The 26,896-nt window shown below is 43.8% G+C and overlaps 1 protein-coding gene and 1 long non-coding RNA gene across 2 annotated transcripts in view; one reads left to right on the top strand and one right to left on the bottom strand.

The window, feature by feature from the left end:
• LOC139263439 (uncharacterized) overlaps nucleotides 1–11,323 on the top strand; it is a 34,356-nt gene extending 23,033 nt beyond the window's left edge. Inside the window, exons 2-3 of the long non-coding RNA XR_011593148.1 lie at nucleotides 8,548–8,603; nucleotides 11,306–11,323. This is a non-coding gene — a long non-coding RNA (uncharacterized lncRNA). The remainder of the gene's footprint in view (nucleotides 1–8,547; nucleotides 8,604–11,305) is intronic.
• The window catches only part of LOC139263437 (protein unc-79 homolog), a 253,255-nt gene continuing 237,629 nt past the window's right edge, over nucleotides 11,271–26,896 (bottom strand). The window contains exons 46-49 of the mRNA XM_070879516.1: nucleotides 20,606–20,803; nucleotides 14,043–14,120; nucleotides 11,687–11,728; nucleotides 11,271–11,566 (exon numbers count right to left, since the gene is read on the bottom strand). Of these exons, the coding sequence (XP_070735617.1) occupies nucleotides 11,366–11,566; nucleotides 11,687–11,728; nucleotides 14,043–14,120; nucleotides 20,606–20,803 (519 nt within the window). The 3' untranslated portion in view covers nucleotides 11,271–11,365. The remainder of the gene's footprint in view (nucleotides 11,567–11,686; nucleotides 11,729–14,042; nucleotides 14,121–20,605; nucleotides 20,804–26,896) is intronic.

Here is a 26,896-nt window from a genome sequence, read left to right as displayed (position 1 = left end):
ACACACATCCCAGGAGCAGAAAATACATGGATTATGTACACTGAGATTAAAAACAAAATAATTGAAAATGCTGGAAATCTGAAACAAAATAAGAAAATGTCGAAAACAGAAGCTGCATGTCAATGTTTTGGGTTTAGAATCTTTGTCAGAACTTCATCAGCAAAAGTCGTCTTCATTGGAACTGAATTCTAAATTAATATCACCAATTGCTTCAGCATCAAAAACTAGGGAAGTTAAACAGTTAGAGGGATCAGACTCACCGATTCCTTCATTGAACAGAACGGCAGGTTATCTCAAAAACATCAAAACACTGATCCGTTCTTTTACAATGTTGATGGACCTTTGTGTATTTCCAGCATTTCCTGTTTTTATTTCCACTGTTAGCTGTGGCTCAATTGGTAGCACATTCACCTCTGAGTCAGAAGGTTGTGGGTTCAGCTCACATAAATCTAGGCTGACACTCCACTCCACTGCAGTGCTGATGGAGAGCTGCACTGTTGGAGGTGCTGTCTTTCGGATGAGGTGTTAAACCCGGTGTCTGTTCTTTCTGATGGACATAAAAGATCCCATGGCACTATTTCGAAGAAGAGCAGGGGAGTTATCCCCAGTGTCTTGGCCAATATTTAGCCCTCAATCAACATCACTAAAACAGATGATCTAGTCATTATCACATTGCTGTTTGTGGGAGCTTGCTGAGTGCAAATTGGTTGCCGCATTTCCCATATTACAACAGTGACTACACTTCAAAAAGTACTTCCTAGGCTATAAAACACTTTGAGACATCCAGTGGTCATGAAAGGCGCTATATAAATGCAAATCTATCTTTCTTTTATCTGGGTTCTATTTATTAACTCAAGCAGAAAGAGAGTGCCTTTGCAATTGTATTCCTGATTTTTTTCCAACTGTTCTGCTTGCAAACAAACATCGCTACTCTCGCTGCTGTTTCTAAATAAATCTCCAGCTGCTCAGCTCTGCCTTCCTCCCCTATCTTTTAATTTTCAAAAGGTTTCATTACTATGAGAATTGGGGGAGGGGGGAGAATGAATCACTTCCACAAGTGGCTCAGCTTGGCTGTTACCAAGTTAAGTGCAGCCAGTTAATTTTCTACCACCCACTGTTAGATGCACATCTCTACTTTGCCTTTATACCAGTCACCAATTCTGAAATTAGACACATTATGCAAAGTATTGATGCCTCATTCTCCGAGTTTTCTGCTCCAGAAATGTAACTCGTTGTAAATCAGACCATTTTTAAGTTAATGGGCCATAATGTGCAGTAGGAGTGAATCTAACGGCAGCATGTTTTGGTTTATAAGTTTTTGCGTGTCAAATTGCTGAAAGTGCGAGCTGATAATGTCACAGAGGGGGAAACCGGGATGCTGGATGAACAGGGAAAGCAACTGTGTATTGTATTAACCATTCAGAAACAGCACAAGGACTGAGAAGGAAATGCAAGTCAGAATGGATGAATTTAATGTCAAATCAGGCACAGAAATAGAAATAAGAGGGAAAGAAAGATTGGGTTAATAGAGAAAAGGAGTCAGAGCGGAAAATTAAAAAAAAATTAAACTTTACATTTTAAAAATCTCCAACAACAATTAAAATCTGAAGCAATGAGACTCCACACTTGTAATAGTTAATTTTCAGTGGCAGAGAGCTTGTTTGGCAGTAATTAGCACTTACTTCATTGTTAAAGAGGTCATCATCATCATAGGCATCCCTCGGAATCGAGGAAGACTTGCTTCCATTCTAAAAATGAGTCCTTAGGTGACTGAACAGTCCAATACGAGAACCACAGTCCCCGTCACAGGTGGGACAGATAGTCGTTGAGGGAAAGGGAGGGTGGGACTGGTTTGCTGCACGCTCTTTCCGCTGCCTACGCTTGATTTCTGCATGCTCTCAAAGAGACTCGAGGTGCTCAGCGCCCTCTCAGATGCACTTACTCCACTTAGGGCGGTCTTTGGCCAGGGACTTCCAGGTGTCGGTGAGGATGTTGCACTTTATCAAGGAGGCTTTGAAGGTGTCCTTGTAACGTTTCCACTGCCCACCTTTGGCTCGCTTGCCGTGAAGGAGTTCCGAGTAGAGCGCTTGCTTTGGGAGCCTGGTGTCTGGCATGCAAACGATGTGGCCTGCCCAGCGGAGCTGATCAAGTGTGGCCAGTGCTTCAATGCTGTGGATGTTGGCCTGGTCGAGGACGCTAATGTTTGGTGCGTCTGTTCTCCCAGGGGATTTGTAGAATCTTGCAGAGACTGCCCCCCAGTCATCAAGATCCATGGCACAGCCCTGGACAATATGGACCATTTCCCATACCTTGGGAGCTCTTATCAACAAGAGCAGACATTGCCGACGAGATTCAACACCGCCTCGGCCGCCTGAGGAAAAGAGTGTTTGAAGACTCAAATCCACTACCAAGCTCATGGTCTACAGGGCTGTAGTAATACCTGCCCTCCTGTATGGCTCAGAGACATGGACCATGTACTGTAGGCACCTTAAGTCGCTGGAGAAATACCACTAACGATGTCTCCGCAAGATCCTAAGTTAAACAGGTATTTAGACTGAAATGGACAAGATTTTACTTTATGTGGCGAATTAGGTTCATACCTACTGGACAAGTATAGTGAAGTCACGCCATTCAATGGTGAGACAGACAGCGAGATGCAGTTTACACGAAGCTAACAGCGGAGTGGTGCAACTCGGACAGCAACTTTTGGACTTCCACTTTTAACCGCACATTAGCCCCAAGCCTAAAGGTGCTGTAATATTTACACATAAATAACGGCGAGCACCAGTAGCCTCACCATTATTTTGACAGCAAATTATGGCTCATTTGGCCCAAAGTTTCCCCAGCACTGGGCACCGTTTTTTCGGCACCCAGTGATTTTTTTTTGTGCTGAAGATCAGTTTGAATATTCCCAAATGTTGGTGTGCCGGCATCTACTACCAGTGCCAGAATGTTTGGCACCAAACTGGCACCGGTGTACCTGCAAAGACGGCTCCTGCGCCATTTCTGGGCATAGGGCCAAGCTTCCTCCCGAAAGAAATTTTTAGAACCGGCGCACAGACCCTACAAGCACCGTCGGAGAAGCCCTTACCTTTACGTACAGAAATCCGTGCTGGCCCACCCCTATCCCTAGCCGAATGGACTCCCTAACTCATAATTTAAGTTTTAGCAAAATTAAAAATGCAACAGGGACTGTACGTAAGTAAAAAAAAGTCAAGTCTAAACCTACCAAAAATGCTGCTCCTTCGATATTGAGTGTCATCAGGCCATAACATTGAGGAAAAAAAATAAATAAAATTTTTCCAGCGATGTCTCTGGGTCCAAAAATCTTCTAAGAAGGTTCAAACCAAGGTAATCCCATAGTTTCCAGAATCTTCGTAGACATCCAGCAGGTTTTCAAAGCAGTCTTCTCTTCACTGCACAAGGGTAGCCTTCTACCTTTTCTCGATGTGGACTGCAGCCGCTGCTAGCCCCCGGCCGAATGTTCTCCACCCATGCAGCCCACTGCTGTCCCAGGCCGAAGGTTTGCACACAAAAGACAGTGCAAGACACTCCAGGCTCATAGGGAAGCAGCAGTGATTTCTAATAAAGATGGAACATTATATTGAATTAAAAAAATAATCCCACCACAAATCGTATGTTTTTATGGAGTATTGGAGTGCTTAGGTGGAAACTACATAACATATATTAAATATTCCCACCACAAATCTTTTATGTTTTAAAGGAGTGTTGGAGTGCTTAGGTGGACATTACATTATGTTTATTAAATATTCCCACCACAAATATTGTATGTTTTAATGGAGTTTTGAAGTGTTGGAGTGATTAGGTGGACAATAATACTAAGTTGTTCATGAATGCACCCTGGGTGAGAGTCACTGATACATGCACCATGGTCCTTCGTTGCATGTATCAGTGACCCAGAACAAGGCAGGATTCATGAACACCTTAGTACTGGAACCTGCCCCTGTATCATTTAAACCAATAGGTTGCAAGGGGTGAGGCCATTTTACATGTTGAGTGCAGAATTAAAAAATGAAGTGTAGGAGTCAGGTTAAAAGTCCAAAATTAAAATGTTTATTAAATAGTTGTACACTGCAATTGTAATTAGCTTATTACTTATATTTAAACCTTCATAACTTTAAAAACTTTATTCAGAACTGTAGCAAACTTAACAATCAACAAAACAACCACAAACAAACAAGCCATCTATCCTCCTCCTTAGTGCTGTGTGCCAATCCTGCCCCAGTAGATGCTGCTACCCTTGCGCGTGCCACCCGCCCAGCCCACCCGTACCCCCAGGTGTAATCTGTTCCAGTGCGGCTTTCTTGCTGCTGGGTTACAACAGGGACAGAGCCAAAATACGTCATAGCAGAATGCTCGGGTTCCTCTTTGTAGTCAACCTCATCCTCAGGATCAACCCTTGAATTTGGTGGAGAGTGGAACGTGCTCCTCGCATTAATGACAGCCTGGGTGAGCCCCCCTATTGCCGCTACTACCTCGTTCAACCGTCCCGAAAGTCTTTCCACCAGTAATGACACTTCCCCTTCACCCTGCCTTCACCCCACCAAAGGCTTCCAGGAGCAATCGAGATTGTTGGATGTTCTCCCCACTCATCCCCACAAGATGTCCTATGTTCTCCGAATCCAGTGTTTCTGCATCAGGTCTGGAGTTCGCCCTCCTGTGATGTCTCGCAGGTGTGACTTCTGCTACACACTTGTACCCACAGCCTCAGACGTCACACCTAGAAAAGTCCTCTCGCTTGTTTCGCTCATGAAAGGGCTTGGAATCCTCAAGGGGTTCAGCACCTCCATATCCAGGGTGACCATTTCGTCGTCTATGACTTCTTGCTGCCCATCATTCTCCTGAATTGGAATATCTGGCGCGCCATTTTCTTGAACATTCTCTCCTTCAACTTCAGGTGCTCCTTCTATCTCCTCCTGATGCTCAACCTCTGCGAACAAAAGATAGATGCTTGGTTAGCAGCATTGAGGAAGGAGAAGTGTAGGAAGCACACGCAGTATGTAACATTTAGCCAACCCAGACTGCGCAATTTGCAGGGCTTACCTTCTAATGGAAAATTGGGCCCAGCTTTCGCGTTGATTGTTGGTTTTCTCCTGTGGCATTTACTCATTGACGCTATCCTCTGCTCCAGGGCTGTTAGTTTGCAGCCTACTTGGCGGGCCTCCTCCAGTTTGTGACCGTTCTCGGTTGATCTGTGACACCACCTTCTGCAAAAATGAAAATGTAACTTTTTAAAAAGGGTCCTTCTGAACACGCGCGCACACACACGGATCACATTTACAGTACATAAATATACATGTATTTAAAAGCCCAAGTAAATGTAAGTTTAACGTATTACTTACAGTCACTGCTTGTCCGAAAGCCTGACACTTCTTTTTCAGCTGCGCACCGGTTGTCGGGGTCAGGGACATTCCATTAAACTCGACTGTGACCTGGTCCCAAACTTTTGCGAGTATAGACGGTTTAAGCTTATTTTTACCGAAGCTCCCATTGTTCTCAAGATCTCCCCATCTACTCTCAATTAAGTCGATCAGGGGCTCAATTTCTTCCGCGAGAAATCTCTTCGCCCTTACGGTTTCCCCTTCTCCATCTCTGGTCCTATCGCCTTCTCTGCGCCCTTCCATAGCAGCCATCTCGTGAACGAAGATGTATTTCCTCCCTGAAAATCCACCTCTGCCACCAATGGATTCTCAATGGTGACCCACAGTCTCCACACGTACTTTAAAAAAATACTTTCTACTGCGCATGTGCAAATGTTTTTACATTTTTGTGCACGGTGCGTGCGCGCGATTTGGTGCCTGTTTTTTTTTTCCAGCGCACGCGCAGTGTGGTTTAAGTGCAGATTAGAGGCTCCGCCCTGCGAGTTCAGATCGGGTAGTGCCAGCGCCAGAGGGTGCACATGTGGTGAGAAAACTCTGCATTTTAATTTCAGCGCTGAGGGGCCGGAAAAAAACAGGTGTCCAGGTAAGTGAGCGCCAATTTTTTTCTTTAGGGAAACTTGGGCCCAGCGTGCACCCGTATTTATCGTGAAAAAAAAGGTAAAAAGCTGCGTTGCAGCCCTTGGAGCAGCAGTAGGTATGTAGACCTACAAAAAAGGTAAGTTAAAGTTTTAATTTTTTAAAATTCTTTTTCAGCAATTCGATAGTTAAGTGTCTTGTGAATATTTTGTGACATTTCATTTTTTGATGTTTTCCCCCCTCCTAAGGCCTCTCTTGCAGCGGTATCAGGCTCGGAGTCAAGTTGCAGAAAATTTGTGGTTTGTGCCATGAATCCTCGTGTAACGCCGATTTTTACCGCTGAGCAAATTGAAGTTTGAATCTTAGACCTCGTAGTGGTAGCGGAGTGAAAGCAGTATTTTTGGTGAAAAAATACCGCTTTCATCAAAAAATGAATTTCTAGCCCCAAATGTTAGTTTATCCCAGTTGATAGCATTCTTGTCTGAGTCAAAGGATTGTGGGTTCAAACCTCTATGGGTTTGAGCACATAATCTGGAATTGAGTTCAGTGGTGAGAGAATCTGCATTGCTGGAGATGCCATCTTTTGAACAGTCATTAAACCAGGGCCATGTGTTTGATCAGGCAGATGTAACAGATCCAATGACACTATTTGTAGAGCAGGAAGGTGCCTTCGCTAGCATTCCTCCCTTGCTATGCACAAACTGACTATGATTCCCCATAACAAAAGTAATTCATCAATTGTAAAGTACTTAGGAACATTACTTGGATGTGAAAGGTGAGGTATAAATGCACATTCTTTCTTTTCTTCCAAGATGAAATATTTTTGCTGATGATTTGAGCCTAATATCTCTTCTTCCTTATGTTCCTCTGCTGACGTTCTCTCATAGTTCTGAGAGCGGAAAGTGAAAGACTTTTAACACTTCTGGCAAGATTTACTTTATTTGCTATTTAAAGCACGGATTAGGAATGTATTTGCTATTTAAAGTGCATATAAAGAAATCTTCCTCCAATGATTCTTGACATAGTCATGAAAAACTTTCAGTACCTTTGTCATTTTGGACAGTTGAGGTCTTTGAAGATGCTGTTAGCTCTTTATCTTGGACCTCCTTGTAGCAGAATTTACATTCAAGGTCACCGAAGGCATCAGAAACAAAGATGTTAAAGCCAGGGTTGGCATAAATCAAAATGTCGTTCATAGCTTTCATACACTGAAATACCTCTCTAGTCAATGGCCAAACTGCCACAGAAGAGGATTGAGATGAAGACTGATGACAAGAAAAGTGAAGGTAGAGTCTTGGGACTTGGAATCCCTAATGCTGTCCCCTCAGTTCACCCACCCTATATGGAGGATATTTAATTTTAACAATTGTTAGTAAGTGCCGCTTGAATCTTTTGAGACACTTGTAAAGTGATCAATAAAGACCAACTACACCTCAGAGTTTATCTGTGAATCGTAGTTTCTCTTCCTACCACACCGTATTGTAACCATTTTATGGCTTTAATATCAGTATCCTCACACAACAAAAAATGGCACTTGGCTTTTAGTGACTGTACCTACAATCCGTGAGACAAGCCAATGTGTACATTTGCTGACTACAGCAAATGTAATAAGTATGAATGCGACGGAAAGAAAAATCAACCAGACTTTGGGTGACTAAATTAAGAGAGAATTGTGAACATTAGCAGCAAGGGATAAATGTAAAATTGTAACATTGTGTGTAATTTCTGCCTTGTATCACTAACTTGTTTTGTCCTTTGACAGCATCAACTTCCAGGATACAATCAGAGAGAAAAAAATACTTTTACAGATGTTCCTTCCTCCAGTGTTTTATTTGATTATTTAAAATTATTTATTTAAACTAAAAAGTTTCAAAAAAAATTTGAATAGCAATTTAAACTTCAATTTTCCTGAGAAAACCTAAATACACTTGCTGTATTTAAAAAAAATTGGTAATTGAGTTCTAGGTGCAGTGAAGGCATTCATAAGAACATAAGAAATAGGAGCAGGAGTAGGTCATACAGCCCCTCGAGCCTGCTCCGCGATTTAATACGGTCATGGCTGATCCAATCATGGGCTCAGGTCCACTTCCCTGCCCGCTCCCCATATTCCATTATCAGTTAAGATTCATTGAAAGCTGGCATCTTTTTTAATTATACAGTTCATTTCAAAGGAAAGCATTTTATCAATGTTAGGACTCAAAGGGGGGAATTTTTATTTGAAAAAACAGGTGGGTTTGGAGCGTAATTAAATTGGTAAAAATCGGAATCCCGACCTGAACCCGCCGACTTCCGGTTTTAATGGAGGCGCACGGGGAAATTTCTGATTTCCAAAAATATAAAAAATATTTCACAATAACGTGATTGCATTTATGCTTTGAATTGTATTTTAATGTTCCCAAAGCATGAGCTTGGGCTTGATATTTTTGCCCAGAGCTGAGTTAGAGCTGAATTTGGACTGTGCAGTCTGAGCAAGTGCAGTGTACCTAATTTCCCAGGATACATCAGTATTATTCAGTCAGTTGTATCCGTGTAATATTTTCTTGACTTCTTAACATTTTCTTTCCAATAGCTTTCCTTCAAATAATTTTGAAAAATAAGACGACAAAATACAAAAGCTTCACTGAGGTAAAATGTATTGTGTTTCTTTTATTTAAACCAGAAAGAGACAGAGAGGGAAAAAAAATATTTTCTATAAGCAAAACCAATTAAACCAAGATTGTGGGTATCCCTTATTTAACACAATGATTGCATTTCCATTGGTTTTGTATGTCGAAAATAAAATTTTCTAGTGAAAGCTGTAGTCGTTGGCAAATTTTTCTACGCAGTCAATTCCTGTTATTTTGACCTTCAAGTTTACTGGCAAACATTTTCATTCCAGTATGATGGAAATGTTCTCAGAAAAGCATTCAAGGTGAACCACTTTGCAGCACAATAGCCAATGTCAGTCCTTTTTTTGCAGTGAGCAGTGCACGAGTCTTAGAAATTTTATTATTTCACCACTTTCGAGGGCACTGTAAGTTTGTGCCTCGAATAATGAAATGAAATTATAAACTGTATGTGCTTTTAAAAATCCAAGTTACGACTTTTTCTGTATGCACGTGAATTTTAATAACGACAGACTGTTCAGTATTGATAATTGCAAAACGAAACAAATATCTTGGGGGGGGGGGGGGGGGGGAGTGCTTTAAGTACCAGAGCAGACCAAATGTGAGTTTCTACAGGTGTAATTTCTACAGAAATATCACACAATTATTTCTGACTAGCATTCCAATCTATTTCCAAATATACTGGGCAAGTTCTCCAATGCTCTTTGTGAAACATCGAAAAAGAACATTACAATGAAGCACAGGCAAATGGGACATTTTACATGAGTCCTCTACTAAAACGAGAGCCATTAACATTGCTGAAAGGATGTTACTTCAATGTGAAAATATGGAACTAGTGGTATTGGATCAGTTATGAACTCATTCGCAGTGTAAAGCCTGACCAGAAAAGGGTTTCTGAAAGCAAGAAAGTGCAACAAAAATAACATGATGAATTATTACTCTATTGTCACTATTGCTATCAATCTAAATCTTATTTAAATACCTTGTTATAGAAGTGTTTTCTTAAACTGTAAAGCAAACAGGAGGAGCGAGAACCCTGCCCAAATCGTTCCTTCCCTTTCCCTGGAGCACTGAAGCCAAAGGCAGCATCTGCATTGCCACCTGGCTGGAGCTGACTAACTCAACACAGTCCAGTGATTGCACCGAGGGCCTTCCTGGTCAGTAGGACTCAATGTTCCATAGTTTATCCACTAAGCCATCAAGTGTATACTTAAAGCTCTGGGGTTTAACCCTGCAGTTAAATTAATTATATAATTACATTTACCTTGATTAATTGATTTGGTACATTTACACCAAAAAACAAAAGGTTTCAATTAATTAACTTATGTTTTGTATGACTCTAATGTCGAATTGAATTAGAAAATGCCCCAATAATTTTAAGAGCCAACAATGGATCTACATATTTTGTATGTACTGTGCACTCTTAACTCTTTTCTTTTAAAAAAATCTCCTGTTTGGGTAGTAATGTAGTGTAGCACTTATAATGTCCATTAACAAATCCACAGTCATGGGTTCAAGTCCGAGATAGTACCTTGTACTAAAATTTGCTTCCCACATTAGTAAAATGTCAGTTCCAAACTAAGTGGAAAAATTGACACTTCATCCCTTTTGTTTTACAAGAAATATAGCTTGTATAGCGTAAGGACTGAATTGTACATATTCAGCACCAGTCTGCCTTTTCTTGAAGATGGAGGTGAATGGTTAAAGTGGCTACTAGGTCAGGAAGAGAAATAAAAGGGAAGCATTAAAAAAGGATAATTGTATTTTGCACCAGACTATTTTGGCTTAGAGAAATGTGTTTTCATCTCTGCTATGGAACTATATATTCTTTGTTCCACAAAATATGTATCTAATTTAATGATCTGAGTGATAATTTACAGGAAAGTATATACAATCTACTAGATACTGAAAAGATTGGTTTCTATTCTATTTCCAACGATGTTAACATTGATCTAAAGTATTATTTGCACCAGTAGTCAATTGGAATACCAGCAGTTGAAATGGTAAACTAATTATCTTTCTGTATTATTGCAAAGTATGACCTTCATATTAATTTTTTGCATACTTAGTACTTTTAGGAGTTAGCACATTCCTAGAGACATAATTAGGACACTAATTAGATCTTTTGTGTACAGAGAAAGGTATAGTTTCAGCAAATATCAAGACAAAAAAAAGAACAGCACATTTTCCAGTACAGCTGTACATATTCCAAATACAGAATATAGAAGTAGGACACAATATTAGAACTGACATTGCATATATTACAATAGTGTTGGGAGATACTGGCAAAGTGCAAAGATGATTTGAAAGAACCAAAAAGATATGTAATCCAATCAGTAGTTACATTTTCAACAGCAAAATGATTGTGAAAGGTTGTAACATGGATGCTGATGAATTTGCGAGTAATTAAAGCAACTCATGGAATGCATTGGCATGTAAAATAGCCCATTTAAAAAAAATACATTTTTGTTTTTATAAATGGATATGCAGTGCTATAACATCTCATATACACAGTGTGCAGCACATGTGATGTATAAGATTGTGATCATTCTATTATATATTTAAATTGCAAAACACTTCCTCTAATAAAACCAATGTCATTATAGTATTTATAAACAGTATTCTAGTTTTTTAATTAATCTATAATATTTGTAAAGATGATGAAATGATTATATTTACATAGGCTGTTTAGTTGACGACATGCATCTAATGTTTTAGCAGAGGATTGAACAAGAGATGCTGCTTTTTCAAGTCCAGTGTACTTAAAACGAGAAAGAGAACTTAAAGAGGATAAAATTGAGATGCAGCTTCTGATGACTGTATTTCCACCTGAGCCATTTTGAACTGAGTGCACTGCAGCCATTTACGGAGTACTGATGCACTTGTGCTCATCTGTCCAGACCCCTGGAATGACTGCAAGACATGATGGTTGGCATTGTTCTGGATTGATTGAAGGCGCAGTTGCAGACCCGCTGATAGATACTGTTGATTACAGGCCATGCGGAAAATTAAAAGTGAATTTGTGATAATAATTATTAATAAAAAGGTAAAAATAACGTGAGCCATGTTTTAACGTTTGGAAGTAAACAATAGCACACTGACCTTTAGATTTGATTGAATCATTGGTAACCACATTGGTATAAGCTGTTTAAAGAAGAAAAGTGTTATAAATTGTAGTTGCTCTTCTATAGTTAAACAAAATGTCAAACGATTTGTCATTGCAGGTTAGCTTCCTCCCATACTCACTGCTACATTAGTTCATAAAGGATGTTGACATTCTATTAACTGCAATCTGTGACTAGCAGCTTAAGGGTTTCATAGATTCTAAGATGTAAGTTGTTTAGATTGATTTAACAGTGAAGATCTGAACAGTGTGATGGCACAACACATTAGAGCTTCAACCTTCTTTCTCATAGAGAGGTGGGATCTACGTTCATACCAACGATTCTCATCATAATCAAACTGCCACTGGCAGGTGCCCAGGCAGAGGCATAGTGTTTTCCCACAAAATGTGGAAAGAAAATTAGAGAGCCCAGGCAAGCCTTGCACACCTCCGAACATCTATTCATTGCGAGATTCATGGAGACCCAGGAGAAGCTACAGGAAGACTTGAGAAGAGTGCCATAGGAGGTGAAGTACTGAAACTCAAAACTGGGCAGTTTATTTTCCCTCAGATCCTTGCCCAGGTCCCAGTATCAAGACTGCTTAGTGAATCAATCAGCACAAGTCACACTTATATAGAGGCAGAAGAGATGGAGGATTAGTTTTTAGAGGGGCTCATCTCATGTTGTAGATCAAATGAGATCATAAATTGGTACATATTACATGTACTGCATATATAACATACACTGGTAGGCACCTTTGAATTTCATCATCAAATGAGGTTGAAAAATTTCCATCATTTTCTATATTGCTGTCAGTGTCAGCTTGGCTCACTAGTAGCACTCTCACCTCCAATTTGGGAGGTTATGGGTTCAAGCCCCATTATGGACTGGACACTTCAGTGCAATACTGAGTGAGGGTTGCATTAGTGGAGGTGCTGTCTTTCAGATGTTAACTGTGGCCCAGTCTGCCTGCTCAGATAGATGTAAAGGAGCCCATAGCAGTATTCAAAAAAGAGCAGGGAGTTCTCCCAGTGTCATGACCAACATTTTTGTCTCAACTAACACAAAAAGAGAGATTATTTGGTCATTCATTTGCTGTTTTATGAGACCTTACTGGCTGCCAGGTTTGCCTGCATATTTACTGCTCTTTAAAAGTAATCAAGTGGCTGTGAAGTGTTTTGGATGTCCTGAAGATGTGATAGGCTGCTAACTAAATGCAAGTTTGTTCTTCCATATTACACTTAGAATTAACTGCCCAAAGGCTTGCTGTAAAATTATACAATAATTATGTTTGTATCTATACTAGGCTATAAGATGATAAATGTGCTACTGTATTTTATTTTTTTACTCCTTTCCGCTAGGGTTGGACAGCTTCACGAGACTGAACTCCACCTTCAATGATATGAAGCTTGACAGGGTATCTGATTTATCACCTAAAGTACAATTATTCTGCACTGCTTACATTATGGATCCAAGGTTATCTGGTGCTATGGATTACGCTGTCAGTTTACTAATTTATGTGTCTGCTTGAATGTTTTTTAATCATGAAAATGTCTAAAATGAAACAAACACAGGGCATTAAGTTAAGAAACTTCAGGTATAACAAAAAAATTTAAAAGATTACATAAAAATAACATATCCATCAATATTAAGTTAAAGTTGAAGTGCATTAAAGTCAACATAATGTATTTATTTATGTTATTAACAGGAATCATATCAAGTCATCAGTTGCAATTTTTAACTTGAATAATGCTGTATTCCATCCAACTATTAAATAGTACAATAAAGAAAGAATGGACACTTCACATTATGTTGTTAAAATGATTAAAAATTACATGCGTAATGTATTTTGTAAGATACAATGAATATTGCTCATAAAATATTTGAAATGCTTAACATTCGAGTAATTGCAGTAAATTACAAAAATTTTACTTTTTTTATGAAACGTTCTCATTTTTAGACTATAACCATTATTAACATTGGTATTTTCATAATTTACATGTTGAACATGAAATGTATTTTCCCCAAAGCACCATCTTCATGAAACTGATTACACTGAACCGGACACAAGGTTGTTTGAAGACCAATATTTTATAAGTGGCATTACTTTCATACAGCAATGGATTAAACATATTTTACGTTTGTTTTCAAAATTAGTATAACTTGAGTATATGTTTTCCAACAAAACAAATTTTCATTAGGAAAACTAACTCCCATCCTAGAATTGTGTGATGTGGAGCAAATGCATTTATCTTGTCCATCTGTTAAAAGGGGAACTAGTTACTGCGGGTATATCAAAACCTGTGTAAGAAAGCCACGATATCGGCCAGTAGACGTAACAGAAATATAATCACCTTCACAAAGATGGTTGAATTGCATTCCTGTAGAGCTTCCATCAAGTTGATAACATGCAAGCAAACCATTTCTACCATCTGAAACACAAGTGAAGTAAACTGCACTTGAAAAAAGGCTTGAATAAAAAGCAAAATGACTGAAAAGTTCGTTTTAAGAGCATTATTCGACATATTTGCACAACAGCAAAATACCGTGGATGATGGAAATCTGAAATAAAAACAGAAAATGCTGGAAATACTCAGCAGGTCAGGCAGCAGCTGCAGAGAGAAAAACAGAGTTAACGTTTCAGGCTATTGACCTTTCATGAAAGGTCAATGGCCTGGAACATTGGGCTGAATTTTTACCTTTAAGTCAGGTCGGGAGCACGGGAGCCGTGCAGTGGGTCACTATCCTGAACATTCCATCAGCGGCTCTGCAGTGTGTGTTAATTTAATTACATCAATTGGTTTCCCGGCCAATTAAATGGAGCGTCTATGATGTCACTGATGACTCGCCTTCAGCTCACCTATTTAAAGCAGTTTTACACACATCAGAGTTGAAGTTTGTTGGAGGAGGTTCTGAGGTTGTTGTGAGAGGTGGCTGTTGCTGTCATATAATTCCAATAGTTTGACTGTGAAGGTTCAAGCATTTATAACCAAGGATGGAGGCTCAGTGCTCGAAGGTTTCCTGATTCCTCCCTGAACTCCTACTCCAAGGAGTGAGAGCACACAAGGAGGTCCTCTCCCCTAGTGACGGCAGGAAGAAGCCAGCTGCTGTAACAGAGGGCATGGCCTGAGATCGTCCAGGAAGTGAACAGCAAACAGGTTGTGAACCGCTCAATGTAGGAAGAGATTTAATGACCTCATGAGCTCAGGAAAGGCGAGTTCAATACCACATTCAACTACATCCCGATGTGCGTGTCACTCCAACCCCCTCATTACCTTCCCAAGCCTACTCCTGCACATCACTCCTCACACCAACCTACCTTGCAGCTGCACCCATTCCTCCCTGTCTATGCACCTACTCACATCCCCATCTGACTATCCACTGGCACTCACTCTCAGCCAAATGCAATCATAGAAAGTAATGCCACAGGAGGAGGCCATTTGGCAAAGTCACGCCATTCTCTCATAATCAGCCTCTACAGATGTAGCCCAACCATCCCTTACACTCATTCCATCACTCTCACTCAAAGTTCTCTTCTTTCCCTCCTGGCAGAGGTGCAGAACCAGAGATGGCCTTCCAATTTACAGTGAGCTGATAAAAGCAGGGGTGGTGATACTGGAAATAAGTGGAGTTGTAGAGCTTCTGGCACTGAGAGATGGAGAGAGAGGGAGCTCCCAGCAACCTGGTGACCTAGTGACAGAATGAAATATCATACAGCCACATGGCATACAACAGTTACTCATGGTGACTTGATGTCAGCAGCCAGTGAAATATGATCATGTGCATGATGGTAACTTACAACATGCTTATTGTAACAGTTTTAATTCTTGTCATTACTCTCTTACTTAAGGAAGGATATACAAGCTTTGGAGGGGGTACAGAGACGATTCACTAGGCTGATTCAGGAGATGAGGGGGTTACCTTATGATGATAGATTGTGTAGACTGGGTCTTTACTCGTTGGAGTTCAGAAGGATGAGGGGTATCTTATAGAAACATTTAAAATAATGAAAGGGATAGACAAGATAGAGGCAGAGAGGTTGTTTCCGCTGGTCGAGGAGACTAGAACTAGTGGGCACAGCCTCAAAATACGGGGGAGCCAATTTAAAACCGAGTTGAGAAAGAATTTCTTCTCCCAGAGGGTTGTGAATCTGTGGAATTCTCTGCCCAGGGAAGCAGTTGAGGCTAGCTCATTGAATGTATTCAAATCACAGATAGATAGATTTTTAACCAATAAGGGAATTAAGGGTTATGGGTAGCGGGCAGGTAAGTGGAGCTGAGTCCATGGCCAGATCAGCCATGATCTTGTTGAGTGGCGGAGCAGGCTCGAGGGGCTAGATGGCCTACTCCTGTTCCTAATTCTTATGTTCTATGTTCTCTCCCCATGGGTCCATCAAGTGATCCCCAACCCCCGCACTGTCCAGCCAGAGAAGGAAGACGAATCCTCAGAGGAAGCTGCGGTCTCTCAGAGTGCACCATTACCCAACCCATGCGCACCCAATACCAGCGCAGACACGCGTACGTTGGTGGGTCCTGCGAGACATAGAGTAGATTTGTCAGCTGGTGTCTCACACATCACAAGTGAGCAAGAGCAGATGGTGGTGACAGGGACAGCAGTGGCGAGTCCTCATTGGAGGGCGCAGGATGCTCGAAGCTCTGCTCAGCTTGATGCATGCCAGGAGCAGCACCAGGCGTAATTAAAAATGAAGTGCCAACCTGGGGAAGCTGTAACACAGGACTATATGCATGCTAAACAATGGAAGCAGCATGCTATAAACAGGGCTAAGCGATCCCACAACCAACAGATCAGATCATAGCTCTGCAGTCCTGCCGCGTCCAGTTGTGAATGGTGGTGGACCATTAAACAACTGACGAGAGGAGGAAGCTCCATGAACCTCATCCTCAATGATGGTGGAACTCAGCATGAGAGAGCAAAAGACAAGGCTGATGCGTTTGTAACCATCTTCAGCCAGAAGTGCCGAGTGGATGATCCATCTCAGCCTCCTCCTGAGATCCCCACCATCACAGAAGCCAGTCTTCAGCCAATTTGATTCACTCCATGTGATATTAAGAAATGGCTGAGTGCACTGGATACAGCAAAGGTTATGGGCCCCGACAATATCCCGGCTGTCGTGCTGAAAACTTGTTCTGCAGAACTAGCTGCGCCTCTAGACAAGCAGTTCCAGTACAACTACAACACTGGCATCTACCTAACAATGTAGAAAACTGCCCAGGTTTGGCCTGTCCACAAAAAGCAGGACAAATCCAATCCAGCCAATTACCACCCCATCAGTCTACTCTTAATCATCAGCAAAGGGATGTAAGGTGTCATCGACAGTGCTATCAAGCGGCACTTACTCAACAATAACCTGCTCACCGATGCTCAGTTTGGGTTCCGCCAGGATCACTCGGCTCATTACAATCTTGGTCAAATATTGGACAAAAGAGCTGAATTCCAGAGGTGAGGAGAGAGTGATTGCCCTTGACATCAATGCAGCATTTGACCGAGTCTAACATCAAGGAGCCCGAGTAAAATTAAAGTCAATGAGAATCGGGGGAATGATTCTCCACTTGCTACAGTCATACCTAGCACAAAGAAAGATGGTTGTAGTTGTTGGAGGCCAATCATCTCAGCCCCAGGACAGCACTGCAGGAGTTCCTCAGGGCAGTGTCCTAGGTCTAACCATCTTCAGCTGCTTCATCAATGACCTTCCCTCCATCATAAGGTTTGCAGTGGGGATGTTCACTGATGATTGCACAGTGTTCAGTTCCATTTGCAACTCCTCAGATAATGAAGCAGTCCATGCCGGCATGCAGCAAGACCTGGACAACATTCAGGCTTGGGCTGATAAGTGGCAACTAACATTTGCGCCACACAAGTGCCAGGCAATGACTATTTCCAACACGAGTGCGTCTAACCACCACTCCTTGACACTCAACGGCATTACCATCGCCGAATCCCCCAACATCAACATCCTGGGGGGTTACCACTGGCTAGAAACTTAACTGGACCACCCACATAAATACAAGAGTAGGTCAGAGGCTGGGTATTCTGCAGCGAGTGTATCTCCTCCTGCCTTCCCAAAGCCTTTCCACCATCTACAAGGCACAAGTCAGGAGTGTGATAGAATACTCTCCACTTGCCTGGATGAGTGCAGCTCCAAGAGCACTCAAGAAATTTGACACCATCCACAGAATGACAAAGCAGTCCGCTTGATTGGCACCCCATTCACCATCTTAAACTTTCACTCCTTCCACCACCAGCGTAACGTGACCGCAGTGTGCACTGTCTACAAGATGCACTGCAGCAACTCACCAAGGCTTCTTTGACAGAACCTCCCAAACCCACAACCTCTACCACCTAGAAGGACAAGGGCAGCAGGCACATGGGCACACCATCACCTCCAGGTTCCCCTCACACCAACCTGACTTGGAAATATATCACTGTTCCCTCATCGTCGCTAGGTTAAAATCCTCCCTAACAGCATTATGGGAGCACCTTCACCACACGGAATGCAGCGGTTCAAGGCGCCGGCTCACCACCATCTTCTCAAGGGCAATTAGGGATGGGCAATAAATTCTGGCCTTGCCCGTAACGCCCACATCCAGGAACAAATAAAAATACCCTCAGGGGTCGTCGACAATGAAGCTGATCTTGGAGGAGCAGCAACAAATGCGCAAGGCTCTGGCAACTTTTCCAGCCGTGATGTGCGGGCTTGTAGGGAGAATGGAGGAGTCCATCTCCAACATGAGCACCACCGTGTCGCAGGCGATGGCAACAATGTGCTCTTCCATCGAAAGGATGGCCACCTGTGCCAGTCAAACAAGAACATGCTTGCTGCGAACAACAGCTTGCAGAAAATTATTGCAGTCATATCTAGGAGGGATACAAACCTAATCCTGGGCCTTCATCAGCCCACTGCTGTGCAGCAATGTGCTCCTTGCTTGCTCTAGCCGCTTGCTAGCAGGGAACTGCGGGTGGCCCATGAGAGGGATGATGGCGAGATGGAACATGGAAGTGGGTGTTCTGCTCAAAGCACTCCCACTTCTCCCCTATTGCCTTCCCCTCAGTCAGAGCCCCACATGCTGCCTTGGATCCTGAAGTCTGTCTGTCCCGGCACAATTGAAGAGGGAGCAGTCTTTGGCGGGGCCATCACAGGCTCCAAATGCCCCCACTTTCCCATCTTGTCCATTTTTGCCTGTTATCTGGGAAGAGGCATTGTCACTTGGAGTGAATGCTGAGACATTACTTAACCTGGAGCAATGGGTGTGGGTCTGTGACAGGCATGGTTTGGTATTTTAGGACTGCTTTGTGGTTTTCAGGATTGGGGTGAGGGGATGCGGGGGGGCGGGGGAAGAGTGGGATTTGCTTCAGTATCTGGGTGCCACATGGGTGCACTGGTGCAACCTAACTAAATTGTGCCATTATGAGTCCATCCCGGGCCTCCCGCGCAGCAGTGTGCGCCGCTGTTGATGTCATCTGCACCTCAAGTTCCTCCTCCTCCTTCTCGTGTTCCACCTGTTCCTCCTCCTCAATCCTGGTCCAAGGGCGCTCTGCACCTTGCTCTTCCTGCAGCTCCAATCCTCGCTGCTGGGCTACGTTGTGTAGAGCGCAGTATATGACTATCTTTCCGGAGACCCTGGCTGGTATGTACTGTAGGGCTCCTCCAGATCTGTCCATCGCAGCATCCCGACTGCTTGCTCTATTACACATCTCATCACCATGTGGCTTTGATGATAGCGCCCCTCGGCCTCATTGCTTGGCCTCCTCAAGGGTGTCATCAGCCATGGCCCTGGTCTCCAAGCAGCCAGCCAGTAAGTCTGTTTGGAGCTGCGAAGAGCTGAGGGAGATTGGACTGGTACAGGACGAGTTATGACCATTCCCTGGGAATCTGGCACACTCATGCATGATGCTCTTTTTGTAGTTCCAGAAGAGCTGCACAGCTCCACTGATAAGGCATATCCACCAGGCCCTCTGGGCAACAGGTCTTCTTTTAGCAGGTTACAAATGTCTGCTATGACCTGATGCAATAGCCATAGTCTCCTGAGGCACTGCTGCTCAGTCATGTCCAGGAAGCTGATCCTCTGCCTGTATACCCTTGGTTGGGGATATCGCTTCTGGTGAGGTGCACCTCTGTGCTCATCCCCGCTCTCCTGTGGAGCAGCAGGTTGGTGAGGAGAAGGCTGCTGCTGGTGTTGAGACCCAAGGTGAAACAGCATAAGCGGCACCCATGCTGATCTGATAGATACCAGGCAAAGTGAAGGTCAGGGGCACAAGCCTCCAATGTAGTGAGAGTGGCTTCCAAGGTTGCAGAAAGCACCTGCAAACTCCTAAAAGCAAATTCTCTGCACCATTGATGTCAGCAAGAGCTTTTTGCTTAGGAAAGGAAGCAGGTGTGAGGTGTATTTATGTAATTATTTCAAATGTCAATTGTGCAACTCACAAAATGGCTGTTCACCTCGCGCCTTGCTTTGACAGGTGTGTTTCAGGAGCCCATGAATCCCGCGCATAAGCAGTAAAATCTGAACCCTCAGGTTAAAAAACATCATAATGGTCTGTTAACGACCTCTTAAATATTTCAATGAGGTCGCCCGCCTCTCCCGAGCTGAGAAACGTGCCAGAGTAAAAGGCACGTTGGCGAGGTGAAGGCAGATTCCTAACACGTTGACAATTTCAGCGCCTGTAACAGCCTGCTCGCAAACCCCCACTCATTTCAAGGGGAACATTCCGACTGTGCCTCTCTTCACAGATGTTGCCTGACCCGCTGAGTATTTCCAGCATTTTCTGTTTTTAATTCCACATATTTGATTGGATTTAGATTATCTAGGTATAGTCATACTCTAATAAAGAAATCTCATGAAAGCTTCTGTAACCAGGAAAGAGAAGAATGGGTGAAGATATTCTGATTACTACTCACCACTTTGTTATGAATCATCAGCTGTAAAATACCAGGGGTCACTCGACTCCAGAATTCAAGGGCAGTCAGAATGGCTGTGGAAACAAACTCATTCTGGCTCTGTAGTGTAGGAGTAGAAGCAACTTGTTCACAGTAGACAGTCCAAAGCTGGGCAAATATGAATGCATGGAAGAGGGAGCACATGTGCAGTACAGATGTCTATAAAACAGAAAGCAAAAATCATTGCTTTATTATAGTTAAATCTGTCCATCATCTTGCACATTACTGGTACTGGACAAGTAATTCTAGATTTCACATTGCTGCGCTCTCATTTTAAACATCACATCCTTGCAGTGTACAGAAGTCAATTATAATTGAATAAAAATGTTATAATTATAATTTTGCACATTGTCCCATGTTGTGATTATAAACATTTACACAAACACAAAAGACTAATGGAAAAATTAATTAGTGCATTAGAAAGCTTAACTGATTCTATGAGATATCGGATACTATTACACTGTCATATGATCTAACGCAGAGACATAGAAATATGAGGTAATACTTGAATCTATTGCCATTTTATAGTTTGCATCAAGAAAATTAACTGTGCTTGAAGCAAGAAGCCAATGAGATTTATTTTATCTCAATGCTTTTCCTCTCATTGTATTTATTTTATGAATGATGATTCCATGCTTGAGTTATCATGAATCAGGTTGTTCATAGAATCATAGAGTAGTACAGCACAGAAGGCAGCCATTCGGCCCATCGAGTCTGGGCCGGCTCTTTCGAAGAGCAATCCAGTTAGTCCAGCTTCCCCGCTCTTTCTCCATATCCCTGCAATTTTTTCTCCTTCATGTATTTATCCAATTCTTTATTGAAGGATACTATTGAATCTGTATCCACCACCCTATCAAATAATGCATTCCAAATACTAACCAATCACTGCATAAAAAAGGTTTTCCTCATGTCGCCTCAGGTTCTTTTGCCAATCACCTTAAATCTGTGCCTCTGGTTATCGATCCTTCAGCCATTGGAAGCAGTTTCTCTTTATTTACTCTGTTATTTTTTCTTATTTCTACACAACTACATTTAATTTGAAAGGAATGCATACATTCTCCCCATTTTATTTAAAGAAATATTGCAAATCAAGTGAGATGAAGAGGGCAGTAGTAAAAAAATCACTTTCAAAGAGTCCAGTTACAAAAAGTACACGTTTAGTCTGCAGAGAGTGAAGAAGGATGCTGAGAGTATGCTAGAGAAGATCTTTAGTAGATTGCTAAGGCAGAAAGGAGCTGCTTAAGAACTAGAGGGGACCTAAACTGATGCCTTTCTTCAAAAATTGGCAAAAGATAATTTCTAGAAACTAAAGGCCAGTTACCTTGGGCTCAATTTTCCCCAAAGCCGTTTTTGGCGTACTTGAAGAGTTACACCTGTTTTTTTTGGGGCCCAACTACGCCTCCCCAAAAAAATCAGCCAACTTTCCCCTTTTGAATTGTTGATTTTTGCACCGCCTAGCCTGCCCTTTAGCTTTGGCGGTGGAGCCCAAGATCTGCGCCAAAAAGATCGGGTTGCCAGGGTAACGAGGGATACTGCGGGCTGAGGCTGGAAAGTGAAACATGCAACACATTCTGGCCAGCTCACAGCAACCTGCACAAGCACATTGCACATTCCAGCATTAAATTATTAAAGTGTGTATGCCAAAAGCCTATTCCCCCCCCCCACCTCCTGGTGCCGCTCCTAGCCCTGGCCGAAAGACCTCCCTCCCTCCTCCCAGTGCCTGTTGCCATTGCTAATCATGGCCGAAAGGCCTCCCTCCTCCTGATTGCTGCTGCTAGCCCTGGCCGAAAGGCCTCCCTCCTCCCTGTTGTGTATCTGTAAAGCATGCACTCCCATGTTCCGCCACCAGAGAGTGCATCCCCTGAAGTCCCAAGGGATCCCAGCATCCCTTGGGAGCACTGTATCTAAGCCAGCCCCTAAGACTTGTTCCTCACTCTGGAGTGTCTAAATAAAGACTGAGGTCAGTGTTACTTTAACCTCCCTGTGTGCAGTCTCATCTGTGTTAGGAACACAATAACTAGCGACAAGTATATGAATCCAACGCAAAGATGCAGCAAACTGTGAGCATCCTGGAGAAGATCTCGGAGGGTGAGGACTGGGAAGCCTATGTTGAACAGCTAGACCAGTACTTTCTAGCCAACGAGCTGGAATAAGAAGAAGGAAGCGCTGCAAAAAGGAGAGCAGTCCTCCACACGGTCTGCGGGGCACTGCCCTAGAGCCTCATGAAGAATCTTCTGGCTCCGGTGAAATCCACAGATAAGTCTATGAGGAGCTGTGTACACTGGTTCGGGGAGCATCTTAACCCGAGGGAGAGCGTGCTGATGGCAAGGTATCGGTTCTACACGTGTCAGCGATCTGAAGGTCAGAAAGTGGCGAGCTACGTTGCCGAGCTAAGGCGACTTGCAGGACAATGTGAGTTTGATGGCTACCTGGAGCAAACGCTCAGACTTTTTTGTGCTGGGCATTGGCCACGAGACCATCCTACGAAAACTTTTGACTGTAAAGACACTGACCCTCAGTAAGGCCATTGCGATAGCACAGGCGTTTATGTCACCCAGTGATAACACCAAACAAATCTTTCAGCACACAAGTGCTAGCAATGTTCATAAATTAACTGGAACTGTGTTTGCGAGCAGAAATGTACAGGGCAGAAACCACGAGTCTGCAACTGCCAGCAGGCCTCAGGTGACCCAGATGACTCAAGAGTCTCCAACAAAGGATGAATGCAAGGCAATTCACACCTTGTTGGCGTTGTGGAGGCTTCCATTCAGCCTATTCATGCCGCTTCAAAGGGTATGTTTGCAAGAGCTGTGGAACAATGGGGCACTTCCAACGAGCTTGCAGATGAGCTGCAAGCTCTGCAAAACCTGCTAACCACCACGTGGCAGAGGAAGGTCATTCCATGGTGGATCAAAGCAATTTCGAGCCTGAGAGAGAGGAGACAGATGCTGAAGTACACGGGGTGCACACATTTTCGACGAAATGTCCACCTATGATGCTAAACGTAAAATTGAATGACTTATCCGTAGCCAAGGAACTGGACACTGGCGCAAGCCAATCCATCATGAGTAAAATGGTGTTTGAGAGACTGTGGTGCAACAAGGCACTCAGACCAGCCCTGAGCCCCATCCACACGAAACTGAGAATGTACACCAAAGAGCTTATCACTGTCCTGGGCAGCGCCATGGTCAAGGTCATCTACGAGGGCGTGGTGCACGAACTGCCACTCTGGATTGTCCCAGGCAATGGCCCCACGCTGCTTGGAAGGAGATGGCTGGGCAAAACCCGTTGGAACTGGGATGACATCCGAGCGCTATCACATGTTGATGAGGCCTCATGTACCCAGATTCTTAACAAATTTCCTTCCCTTTTTGAGCCTGTCATTGGAAACTTTTCCGGGGCGAAGGTGTGGATCCACTTGGTCCCAGAGGCACGACCCATTCACCACAAGGCACGAGCGGTACCTCACATGATGAGGGAGAGAGTGGAAATCAAGCTGGACAGGCTGCAACGCGAGGGTATCATCTCCCCAGTGGAATTCAGTGAGTGGGCCAGCCCGATTGTTCCAGTACTCAAAAGTGATGGCACGGTCAGGATTTGCGGTGATTATAAAGTAACTATTAATCGTTTCTCGCTACAGGACCAATACCCGCTACCTAAGGCAGACGACCTATTTGTGACCCTGGCAGGAGGCAAGACATTCACCAAACTCGACCTGACTTCGGCCGACATGACGCAGGAGCTGGAGGAGTCTTTAAAGGGCCTCACCTGCATCAATACGTACAAGGGATTGTTCATCTACAACAGATGCCCGTTTGGAATTTGGTCGGCTGCAGCGATCTACCAGAGAAACATGGAGAGCCTACCCAAGTCGGTGCCACACACGGTGGTTTTTCAGGATGACATATTGGTCACGGGTCGGGAGACTGCCGAGCCTACCGAGACTACAAAACCTAGAGGAGGTCCTCCAGCGACTGTATCGCGTAGGGCTGCGGCTGAAGAGGTTGAAATGCGTCTTCATGGCAACAGAAGTGGAGTTTTTGGGGAGAAAGATCACAGCGGACGGCATTCGGCCCACAGACGCCAAGACAGAGGCTATCAGGAACGCATCCAGGCCACAGAACATCACGGAGCTGCGGTCGTTCCTGGGACTTCTCAACTATTTTGGTAACTTCCTACCAGGGTTAAGCACCCTCTTAGAGCCCCTACATGTGTTATTGCGTAAAGATGAGAACTGGGTATGGAGGAAAAAAAAGTAATTGCTTTTGAGAAAGCTAGAAACATTTTATGCTGCAACAAGCTGCTTGTATTGTATAACCCGTGTAAAAGACTTGTGCTAGCATGTGATGCGTCGCCGTACGGAGTCGGGTGTGTATTACAACAAGCTAACATTGCGGGGAAGTTTCAACCTGTCGCCTATGCCTCCAGCAGCTTGTCTAATGTCAAGAGGGCCGACAGCATGATTGAGAAAGAGGCATTAACGTGTGTGTTCGGGGTAAAGAAAATGCATCAGTTCCTGTTTGGCCTTAAATTTGAGCTGGAAACCGATCACAAGGCCCTCACATCCCTGTTCGCTGAAAACAAGGAGATAAATACTAATGCCTCAGCCCGCATACAAAGGTGGGCACTCGCGCTATCAGCGTATAACTATACCATCCGCCACAGACCAGGCACCAAGAACTGTGTGGATGCTCTCAGTCGGCTACCATTACCCATCACGGGGATGGAAATGGCGCAGCCTACAAACTTGTTGATGGTGGCGCAGTCCGCAGACTTGTTGATGGTCATGGAAGCGTTTGAAAATGATAAATCACCTGTCACGGCCCGCCAAATTGGGACTTGGACCAGCCAAGATTCTCTGCTGTCCTTAGTAAAAAACTGTGTACTGCATGGGAGCTGGGCCAGCATCCCCGTTGAAATGCAAGAGCTAATCAAGCCGTTCCAGCGGCGAAAGGATGAGCTGTCCATTCAGGCAGACTGCCTGTTGTGGGGTAACCACCCAAAAAGGGCAGGGAGACGTTCATCTCGGATCTCCACAGCACACACCTGAGTATAGTAATGATGAAGGTGATAGACAGATCCCACGTGTGGTGGCCCGGTATCGACTCTGACTTAGAATCCTGTGTACGGCAATGCAGCGTATGTGCTCAGTTGAGCAACGCACCCAGAGAGGCACCACTAAGTTTGTGGTCCTGGCCTAACAGGCCATGGTCAAGGATCCATGTCGACTATGTGGGCCAGTTTTTCAGTAAAATGTTCCTGGTGGTGGTGGATGATTTTTCAAAATGGATTGAACGTGAAATAATGTCGGGAAGCACCGCCACCGCCACCATTGAAAGCCTGAGGGCCATGTTTGCCACCCACGGCCTGCCTGACATACTGGTCAGTGACAACGGGCCATGTTTCACCAGTGCCGAATTTAAAGAATTCATGACCCGAATGGGATCAAATATGTCACCTCGGCCCCGTTTAAACCAGCCTCCAATGGGCAGGGTAGAGCGGACAGTATAAACAATCAAACAGAGCCTTAAACGAGTCACAGAAAGCTCACTCTAAACCCGCCTGTCCCGAGTACTGCTTAGCTACCACACAAGACCACACTTGCTCATAGGGGTGCCCCCGGCTGAGCTACTCATGAAAAGGACACTTAAAACCAGACTCTCGCTGGTACACCCGAATCTGCATGATCAGGTAGAGAGCAGGCGGCAGCAACAAAATGTAAACGATGGTCGAGCCACTGTGTCACAGGAAATTGATCTGAATGACCGTGTATGTGCTTAACTATGGACATGGTCCCAAGTGGATCGCGGGCACGGTGATAGCTAAAGAAGGAAGTAGGGTGTTTGTAGTCAAACTAGACAATGGACAAATTTGCAGAAAGCACCTGGACCAGTCTGCAGCTCACAGACTGCCCTGAACAACCCACAACAGACACCACCTTTTTCAAGCCCATAACACACACCCAAAGGATCAACGACACCACCCCAGACCAGGAAATCAAACCCATCTCGCCCAACAGCCCAGCAAGGCCAGGCTCACCCAGCAGCCCTGCAGGGCCAACAACACGCCAGCCCAGCGAGGGCACAGCCGACACACCAAAACAGATATTTGTACCGAGGCAGTCCACCAGGGAAAGAAAGACTCCCGACCGTCTCGGTACAAATGGGCAGCGAGTGATGTTGTGTATCTGTAAGGCATGCACTCCCATGTTCCGCCACCAGGGAGTGCATCCCCTGAAGTCCCAAGGGATCC

The sequence above is a fragment of the Pristiophorus japonicus genome, chromosome 4 (assembly GCF_044704955.1).
Source record: "Pristiophorus japonicus isolate sPriJap1 chromosome 4, sPriJap1.hap1, whole genome shotgun sequence".
NCBI lineage: Eukaryota > Metazoa > Chordata > Chondrichthyes > Pristiophoridae > Pristiophorus > Pristiophorus japonicus.
Note: the sequence above shows the minus strand (reverse complement) of the source record. Positions and strands in the feature narration are given on the sequence as shown.